A 10,859-nucleotide genomic window follows, 5' to 3' on the forward strand; every position below is an offset into this window, starting at 1 on the left:
AAAACCACAGTCATCTTTGTGGCTTCCAAAACTGCAACCTGTCATTCCCAACAGCATATCAGCTGGCAAAACACAAGAAAACTGAAGGTCACCAGTGCAAAAGAGGAAGACCGACAACTTCACGCCGTCACTGAACTAGACACATGAACATGGGTATACATGTTCATGTTCAAGTATATGTACATGCAAGTGCATGTACATGTACATGTTCAGTTTTTTATTAATCGAAATGGGTGGGTGGGTGGGTCAAAATAATTTGGAAAAAAAGTCGAAATTTTAAAACATTTAACATTTTGAATGGCCCCTTAACTTTGTGACTTGAGAAGAGTTTTGAGCTAGTATGTTTTCTCTTTTTTTTTAACTAGCAGAACATGCAACTAACAGTTGATTATATATAAGGTTAAACAATGGTTAAGAGTCCACAGTCGAAGTGTCCATGAGTTTACATTGGATGTATTGATTAGGGCACTTCAGTTGCGTCGCACAATGCCCTGATCGGTTTGAACTACATAGGATCAAAGTGATTGGGATTTCTCAACACCTTTGCCCTCGTGGTTTTGGTCTCGAATCCAGACCAAATAACCTGGCTGCAGAGTGGGCAGTTCCTGTGCTTTGTGTCTCTTGTTGAAGGTCATTTGTTGAGCTGATCTGTAGGCATCCTCTCTGGTACGGACTTTGTCAAGATCCTCATCTATGCACCCTTGGTTTCAGAGTGCTTGGCAGAACAGGAAGTTGTTTGCATAGACGCCTGCCTATCAGTAATTCACTTGGAGATAGGCCATTTTGAAGTGGGGTACCTACATGTGAGAAGGGCAAGGTACGGATCTGAGTTTTTCTTGAGGAGTGCTTTTGCAGTACGAACTGCTCTCTCAGCCTCCCCATTTGCTTGTGGATATCGCGGCGAGCTTGTGGCGTGCACAAATCCATACATTGCTGCAAACTGTTGGAAAGTCTTGGCACTGAACTGGGGACCATTGTCAGACATGACAATATTGGGTATGCCATGCACTGCAAAGATAGGTTTCAGTGCTGCTATCCCGCTGTGTGAGGTTTGCTCGTTGAGTTGTTTGACTTCTATCCAGCGGGAAAAGTAGTCGATGACTAGGAGGTAGACATTCCCGAAATGCTGGAACAGACTCATGCCTAGTCGTTCCCATGGGCGTGATGGGAAGGAGGCAGGCATGAGCGGTTCTTTTATCTGAGGTCGTTCTTTGGCGCATGTGGTGCATTTGGTGACCATTTCCTCAATACCTTTTGACAGTCCAGGCCACCAGACCGACATTTGTGCTCTTGCACGACACTTGGTGATGCCGAGGTGTCCCTGATGTATGCAGTCGAGGATTTCCAGATGCATTGTTCTCGGGAACACTATGCGTTCGTCGTACAGCAGTAAGTCGTTGACGATCGCGAGATGGCTCCTGCTTTGCCAGTATTGGCGAAGTAGTGGGTTGTGGGGCATGTATGCTGGCGAACCTGTTAGGCAGTACAGTCTGATTTAGGAACATTCCTCATCTGCCTTTTGAGTTTGGCTGATTTCGCAGAGGCGTTGTGAGGAGGTGGTAAGTGTGTTGACAACAACACAAAGTTGTCTGTGTCCACGACGAACGCAATGTTGGATTTCTCAGGGATCCCGACTGGAGCTCGTGAAAGTGCGTCGGCTGTTGTCTGATGTTTGCCAGGCACATACATGATTTGTGGGTTGAATCTCATTAGTCGGAGACAAAACCGTAGAATGCTTGGTGGCATTTTTGACTGTTCAGTCATGCTCAAAAGCGGCACTAGGGGCTTGTGATTCCTTTTCTATGACTGCATAGCGCTTCTCTGTGTCGCTCAGCGATCTCAATGCATAGCACACAGGGCGGCGATTGCAGTCATCTTGAATTCGGAGCAGAACTGCACCGATACCTGTCATGGAAGCATCGGCTGGGATGATTGTTGGGCGGTTTGGATCATAGTGAGCGAGGATCTCAGAGGAAACGAGTGTATCCTTTAGTTGCTGAAATGCTCGCTGTTGTGCCTCGCCCCAATACCAGGCACTATCCTTACGGAGTAGCTGTCGTAGTGGTTCATTGAGATCAGCTAGTCCAGGGATGAATTTCCCCAGCTGATTCACCATGCCCATGAACCGTTGTAGCTCTGTGATGTTTGTGGGTGTGGGGAACTGGACAATGGCTGCTGTCTTCTGGGTATCTGCACGGAGACCAGATGCATCTACAATGTGGCCAAGGAACTTGATTGTGTTCCTTGTAAACTCACACTTGTTAGTGAGTGTTAGTCAGTGTTGTAGTCGAGACCGGATAGTCCGAGACCAAGACCGAGACCTGAAGTTGCAAGACCGAGACCGAGACCGAAATGGTCCAAGACCGAGACTGAGACCGCAGATGATAAATAACAGTAATCTAAATAAAAAAAACAAGACACTAATTACAGCTGAACAGTCTGTCCTGGAGATGATGATGTCGATGGGGATGTGATTCATGTGAAGGAAGTGATTGAAAGCTAGGAATCACTTGTACCTGCTTAATTGTGTCATGCGAGTGCTCTTCATGTTTGCTTCATACCAAAAATTACAACATGGCAACAGAATTTGTTATTGTCACAATCAATTAAAAAATTGGAAACAACCTAGTTTAAAGAAGGGCAAAACCTAATTGATGAACTCCATAATTGTTGCCACTTTTTTTAAATTATTTTTTTTTAAATATTGTTTAACTACTATAAAGTGTAAATCTGATGAAGAAACTCTCAACTTAGGAGTACGACAATTTTTACTAATTTTTTGCAATGTTGGAACTTGACAAAAGTAAAAAGTTGAAGGTGGATGTTTCATCTGTTATAGGGACTCGGACCCTAAACTCCACAGCCACCCCTTGGTTTCAGCTATGACTACTAACGGATATTTAAATGTAACTTTAATTTTACATTGGGCCTCCTTGTAAACCTGATTTCCAAAAAAAATTGGAGCATTAAAACATTGATTTATTTTTAAAATATCAGTCATGGAATATCGACTTGCACATGTAGACCCAAAAGTTGAAAGGCGGTAGCCAGATATGAATTTTTATTTTTTTTCTGACTGGGATTTTGCTTTCTGAGGGAATAATGGGGTACTTCAAATGAGCAGCCAGAAAATCGAGTCTTATCACACACTGTCATGGCAACAGTGAATGGTAACTGGTAAGAGTGTGTAAATTCATTGCTGGAAAATCAGGTAGAAAAATGTACTCTTTCTCCAAAATATTATCACAAATTAAAGAGAAGATTGGGGTCGAAAATGTCACTAATTTGGAGCGCCTCATTTATTTAAAAAATAACAAAAATACATGTACTTAACACCAACAGGGGTGGGCTAATTAACAATACAATCCCCGAAAATGGTTGTCCCTTATTGCATAAATTGGTACTTACTTTGCTTTATGTGCGCGACCCAAATTTCGACATTTTGGCTGGTCTCGACTCGAGACCAGCCAAAATATTGAGACCAAAGGGGACCGAGACCAAGACCGAGACCACAGCTACCGAGACCGAGACCGAGACCAGCAAAAAGTGGTCTCGAGACCAAGGCCGAGACTGAGACCGATCTCGAGACCTACAACACTGGTGTTAGTCCTGCCTCTTGCAGTCGTTGTAGGGTTGCTCTCACCCTGTGATCATGTTCAGCTTGAGATGTACCGTGGATGAGTATGTCGTCCATGTGGCATATGACTCCCTCGAGGCCCTCCAGAATATTTCCGGTGCAGAACTTATGCCAAAGGGCAGCCTGTTGAAACAGTATCGACCGAAGGGCGTGATGAATTTCGTGAGCAATTTTGACTGATCATCCAGTGGAAGTTGCCAGAAACCACTGTTGGCATCGAGCTTGGAGAATATCGTGCTTTTACCCGGCTAGAATTTCGTCGACAGACAACATGGGGTGAATCTCGCGCTCGACCTCTTTGTTTAGCTGTGTGAGGTTGACATATATGCGCACAGTGCCATTTGATTTGGGCACTGGAACAATTTCCGAGCACCAATCAGTTGGTACAGTCACTGGCGAAATCACTCCTTGTCTTTAGCATTGATTCGATTTCTAGTTTTACCTTTGGAAGAAGCGGATGCGGAATTTTCCTTGGCGTATGTAGACTCACAGGCTTGGCAATTTGGGCGGAGTGTGATGTGGTACTCCGTCTTGAGTTTGCCCAAACCCGTGAAAAGAGCTGAAAATTCAGCACGGAAACTGGCTGGTGGTGAACTTGGTTGAACCTCATTGATTCGTTTGATGAGGCCAAGTTCGATGCATGCTCTTTTGCTGAGCAAGGAACAGTGTTGGCTTTGGATGATGTACAGTTGTTCCTTGATTTGTCCCTGCCGATACTGAAGTGTTGCATCTAGCACACCAAGTACAGGAAGATGGGTGCCGCCTGGCCCGCGTAGGGGTTGACTTGTTGTATTTAGCTTCTGTCCAGCTAGCCAAGGCTCAGCATCGCTGACGACAGAAACTGTTGCCCCAGTGTCCAACTTGAAGCATGTTTTGTGTCCATTGACAGATATCTCGGCTGTCCAGTAGTCTTTGTTGCAGGAGACTTCACCAAGGAATGGTAAGTCTGAGTCATCATCTAGCAGATCCTGCACCTCGTGAACTACAAACACTTTTGTAATGTCCTCTTTTGTGACAGTTCAAGCAAATCGAGTCTTTGGCAGGGCAGTGAGCACGATTATGTCATTCTTTCCCACACCATGGGCATGGGTGTGGCAGATGACTGTGCATTTTGGCGTTGGCTTTGTCCGATTCAACTCGTTCCCTTGTGGGATGCAGATGACGACCGGAGGTGATCGACTTGTGAAGGTGAGTCTATTTCACCGCTCACCACATCTCGGTTTAATTTTCGTGATTTCGCCTGGCAGCAGATCTGGACTGCTTTGTCAAGGGTGAGGTCAGATTTGGACTGGAGATGATCTGACAATTTCTCATCTGACACCCCTATGACTATTCTATCTCTTATGAGACTGTGTTTCAGTTCCACGTATTCACAGTGGTCAGCTAGACGGTACAGGTCCTTAATGAAAGCATCGATAGGTTTCCCTGGCTGTTGCTTTCGTGTGTTAAAGCGAGCCCTTTCTACAATGACATTACTGTTACATGGTTCTATCTAAGATTGAGGCTTGGAAAGACGACACATATCGTCTCTCTAGTTGCCTGTGGTAGGTGCATACCCAGTGGCATACCTATCCCAATTTGGGACACACTCTCGGGCTTTGCACCCAGGTCAAAAACAGCAGTAAAACTAGAAGGAGGCTGGGAATTTGCATTAGGACTACATGTACTACCATACTCACCCCAACCCCCTAAAGGGGAGGGACCAGCTACTTGCGGAATAGCCACTGGATGGATGATTGCCGTAACTTCTAGCAAGGCCTCGGAGCTAGTGGTACTGGAGGATTCGCAGCAATCGTGCCCTCATTAGTCCTCTTTGTCTCAGTTGGTGCTGCGTCGACCTGGCCATCATCAAAATGGGTTGGCCGGCTCACCAAGTGCCAGGGTCAAGGCATTGTTGCAATAAAGTAGGCGACAGTTACTTTTTTAAACAAGAGCTTAGTTGGATGCGGAACCAAGGAAAACAATTGAGTCTAGGCAAAATTGTCAAACTTTCTCCGGCATAAAGGTCGTCAGCTAGATAGTCAAGGAGAAATCCAGTTAACTCCAGTTAGAAGATAAACTTGTTGAACCTTTTGCTGGCTACATGGTTGTCAGCAAGACAAATAAGAGTATATCCCACTAAAACTTCAAGGAGAACTCCAGATAACTCAAATCAGAAGATAAATCAAACTTTCACTGGCGTAAAGGTCATCAGCCAGATAGAAAAGAGTCCAGGCGAACTTGGTTCAATAAATACCAGTAAATCCAGCAAGATATACTCCAGGCAAATTCAGCCCAAAAACTTTCAAGAGCAATTGCAAGACTTTCGCCGGCTTTTAGAGTATATCTCGCTCAAAATTATAGGAGAAATCCAGTTAACTTCAGAAAGTGATTTAACTTATTTAGAAAAACTTTTTCCAAATAGGTTTTGATGATGCTTCATCAAGAGGCTGTGACAAAGTGAGGTGGGGTATAACTAAAGCCCCCTATTTCCCCCATCTTCCTGGGTACAGTAAGCTCATTGGTTGAACTTTGACCCTCTTTTCTCCTGATTGGAGAAGAGCCTACAACTAATTTCCCTCTTATCTGCATAACACAGGATCGCCTTATCCGGGAATAGCTCTGGGGGGGGGGGGGGGGGCTCAGCGCCTAGTGCGCACGGCCGTCTGTGTGCCTCTTCTATTCGTAAAAAGGGGTGTGCAGAATAGTGATAATAGAAATATCCCTTTTAAAGTCGTAATTTTAACGCTTTCTGGTTTCTACAAACGTTATTCAAGCTATTGTTCTATAGCAAATGAGTATATTAGTCCACTTTATTCTAGAAAAGAATCTGTATTCGCTTCATTCTATCATGCAGTGAATCCTGCACGCTACCACATGCTCGCATTCACTTACCATGTAGTAGCACCTTCAATGATGCCCCTATAATTGCCTCACAAAAACAATAGATTTTGTGGAAACTCTTTTTAACATTTCCTTTTTATTCCTTGAAAGGATCATTTTAAAGTCTCATCTCTACTCCGTAGTCGTTTAAAGGAAATCCCTCAGGTCAACATGACCACTTTTTGGCCAAATTTATGAACATGACGAAACTCAAAATGGTTTATCTCAAACAGTATTTATAAGTTCAAAGCCAATTTCAGTACGTTGGCATTTTTCAACCCCCCAAAAATTATTGATAAATGAAGTAAATGGCCAGATTTATTCCTCAGCCAATCACATCTGTCTCCAATACAGTGTTGCTAATGCAGTGTTGTAATCTCTGTGTCATGTAATAAGTAGGCCTCCATATTAAGTCAAATCACTATTGAAGATTTACATGGGAGGGTAATTTTTGTCAGGGAGCTTAGCCACTGCATTTTTTCTCGTAAGTCTACATACCTCATTATTAAGGGAGGTTTCACTGTCCACGCTGGTATGTGTTGAAGTGAGTGATCTTGCCACAACTGAATTATTGTTGACAAGACCTTCTAAGTTATCCAGCTTGTCTTTCAGGCAGTGTAGGGTGGAGTTTGTTCTCTCCTTGGCGCAGTCCAGCATGTCAGCCTGATAGGATACACGCTGATCGATTAGAAGCTGTGGATGGCAATGGAATATTTTGACAAAGTTAACCTTATGTCAGCTCAACAGCTTGACAGGAAACAAGCTGATAGATTTGAAGCTGTGGATGAAAATAGTACATCGGGCAAAGTCAGTCTTGTTGTTTGTTCTGAATTTGCAGGGTTGGCGATTTTTGTGATTTTATTATTAAATTAATTTTTTTTTTTTTACTTTCAACATATTGATATGTATAAAAATGTGTCTAAATCTCCCCATGCACCCTTATACCCATCACTAAAGAGTTTACAGGTTCCTGTTATACCCATCATCCAAAAATCTCTATCAATTAATAACTGCTTTTCAAAAAAAATTGTATTGAGTCAGTGATTTACAAACATCACCGATTGATTGCATCTACATATAGTCTACATCATTGGTTTGATGGTATATTAAAGCCAGAGTCCATCATTTGCAGCTATCCAAAAAGTAACTGGCGTAATTTTGTTGAAAAACATACTTGGTTGAAAGATAGTAATGGGACTAAACTCCCTATTTAATTATTGTTTCTGGCAAGCTGTCATTTTGAAGAAATCAACGATACAAGGCCTTTCCAACGGTGCGTCTTAAGAAGCACCGTAGGAAATTCAAATTAGTAGTTTGTTTGTTTTTTTCGGCGAATCACGCGCCAACGACATCGCGTAGCTACAATTGGCTCAGTGAGAGCGTGTCTCGGACGCTGAATTCAGGCCCAATTCAAAACATGATTCAGCACCTTTTGATTTGAAATCGAGATCCTAGAATGGTGTTTTTCTCGAAAAATGCAGCTGAAGCTAAGCTGAAACTTCATCAGATTGGTTGTTCAGCATCCTTTTTCAGATATTGAGCACGTTTGTTGCTTCAAACGAACAAAACGCACAAATTAAAAATGATGGACTATACCTTTAATACTGAAGACACTTTGAAGGTGCATGGCTTGATTGATACAGCTGATATACGTTGTGGATATGGATGAAAAATGTGATGTATGGTACGTGTACATGGTAGCCAAAAAAATAATACAGTTCTCTATCGGCATGTTGATTTCATAAAAAAATGCTTCTAATTGCAAAACCGGCAGCACTGATCCTTGTGTAAATTATAGTGTTTGATTAATGGTCCTTCATACAAGGTGGAGAACAGAAATCAGGCCTTACACCTTTAAAAGGCATTATATAAATCTCAAGCTAAATTTGTATGGAGAAATGCTAGGGATAAGACTATCAATTGGGACTTAATACAAATGTACACATTTTGATGGTGCAGATAAGCCTATACTGTTGTGAATCAACTGTACTTGTGTATAATATACAAGTACAGTTGATTCACAATATTACTGTAAACAGATCAAGGAATGATTAAAGCAAACGTGAGTGTGCTGTCTTTAAAATTCGAAGAAAACCTTTTAAACTCAGATTTTGACTTTAATCAGATCAACGATTTTGGGTAATTATGCAAAAACTATATGTACAATTGTTATACCTCTGTCTTAAATACTGTATTTTGCATTGGCCTAGAATGATCACATGTTTAGTTTCTAAAAAGTCATAGCACACTCCCTGTGGGATATCAGGTACATCCCACAGGGAGTGTGCTATGACTTTGTTCGTACGGTACGTATGCGTACGCGTACACACGCGTTTCACACGTAAAACGCAGCCAACTTGCAGACTATCAGCTGTTTTGAGCACGCGTCATGCGTGTGAGTTGTCGTTAGATTGTCATGATTGTTGTGTTTACTGCTGTTTGTTTTCGTGATTTTTACATCAAAATGCAAAAAATCCAATACATAGGTTTCGCCTTGGGTGCTATGCGCCCCTCGGGTGTTCAAATCGTCATATCCCATGTCACACAAGTCAACAATTGTTAAATGTAAGTTGAGTCGATGCTGATGAAATAGGCGTGTTTGAATGTGTAAACAATATCTTACATTTTTTTAATTAAGTGGAATCTGTTGATTTAAATGATTAAAATGACCCTCAATCAGTTTACTTTGCCAAAAGCAAGATTTTTACAAACAAGTGATTAAAATTTCTTTAAAAAAAATCTTTTGATTAAAAATTTGCCAACCCTCTGAAGATTTGCATGAAAATAGTACATTGGACAAAGATTGCCTATTGTCAGTAACTTTGAATTACAAAATCAAAGATATCACATGGAACAGGGACTGGAAAGAATTGGACCCCAAATTTATAGAATGACCCTTATGAATTGATACCGTCAATGAAAACAATATTATACAAAAATCTGTAGGACTTTTCAATTATAATAAGAAATACTCACCTCTGATGCCAACAAATGCATTTCCAATGCACATGTGCAAGCACTTCCAATGACAACAAAGAATGTTTTGTCACTCCACACACAATGCAAGCCCCAGGATGATATTAACTCGCCCTTTTTCGTGGTGGGGTGACGGCCCGGGAGGGAGAGAGTTGGAGGGGAGTATTTTCTATTTTATTAGAATAGAAAATCCCTATCGGTACTAGTCTATGTAATAGATCATGGTCTAGATATGTGAGCAGATTCGCTGATTATTTAGGCAAGACAACCGCCTCTTGACCTCTAGATTTTGACCAATCAGCAGGCACTTTCTATATCGGATCTTTGGTCATTCACCCGTTGGCGTCATAGACAATGGATTAAAACAAAACCTGTGTCACGCGCTCTGTATCATGCTATGCGATAAGCACCAGGCTGTTGTTGTATTACAAAACACCGCATTCAAATTGACCAATTAAACCATTTAGTCCTGATTTGGGAATGAAATATGTCACGATTTAGTAAAGTCAACTCCGATTGGCTGGTGCGTGGCTTGCATATATCTGCATGTCTAGACATATCAGATGTTATACAGGAGACTTGGCTCCGTGGATCACGGGAGATACTCAGACTATATCGGTACCTCTGATGCCTACAAAAGCAGAGTGGCACCATAACGCAATGAGACACAGGGGGGGGGGGCATGCAGTATGGATTCCCTGAGTTAACAACATCGTAACTACGATATTTTTTACCGAAACATGTTTCAATACTCTGGGTGTGCACAACGGCCCACACAATGGTCAGCAAACAGTCTGCCTCCACAGACTGCACGGACTTTGTGTGTGTGTAATAAAGGCACGAGGAATAGTGTGTTTAGACGTCACCCGGAGGCGAGTGGAGGTAATCTTGAGGTCTTAATCCCTCAGCCGTGCCTGTGTAAAAACAGCCAGTGCGTGTTTATCATGGCCTCTGGTGCGAACTGGTTAGACATTGGGGCACGATTAGGCTCCTATGAGGATAGGTTAGTAGATTTACGGGATCTCTGGGCTGCAGACTGTGTACTTGACTGCAGTACCTGTGTGCCCATATGGCCTCCAGCTTCCAGGACAACTGGCAGGTACCATGATGTGAAGGTTGACATGTTTTTCCAACATGCTGCATCCATGATTACTGTAACAGCCACATCCTGGAAGAGAGTTCAGGATAATGTCATACTTCAGGGTTTAGTGGGCTTGAGGTAGAACCTGAGTTGCTATAGCTGCATCTCTGCTGGCTGGTTTCAAGCTTGAGATGCTTGGAGCAATATTAGTGGCTCTCCTGGTGATTGAGGTGCTCAGTATATCTGATCATGTTTCAGCCTGAGAAGATGCTACGTGAATCTGCTCTGGCAAGTTATGAGCCT

The 10,859-nt window shown here is 42.5% G+C and overlaps 1 protein-coding gene across 1 annotated transcript; it reads right to left on the bottom strand.

The window, feature by feature from the left end:
* Positions 1-515: 515 nt before the first annotated feature.
* On the bottom strand, positions 516-1,459 carry LOC119739041 (uncharacterized protein K02A2.6-like). The gene is made up of 2 exons (XM_038213875.1): positions 802-1,459; positions 516-700 (listed from the first exon to the last, which is right to left on the bottom strand). Exons 1-2 carry the CDS (start codon positions 1,457-1,459, stop codon positions 516-518), a joined length of 843 nt encoding a protein of 280 aa, XP_038069803.1.
* Positions 1,460-10,859: the final 9,400 nt, after the last annotated feature.

This window comes from Patiria miniata, unplaced genomic scaffold, assembly GCF_015706575.1.
Source record: "Patiria miniata isolate m_02_andy unplaced genomic scaffold, ASM1570657v1 HiC_scaffold_30, whole genome shotgun sequence".
NCBI lineage: Eukaryota > Metazoa > Echinodermata > Asteroidea > Valvatida > Asterinidae > Patiria > Patiria miniata.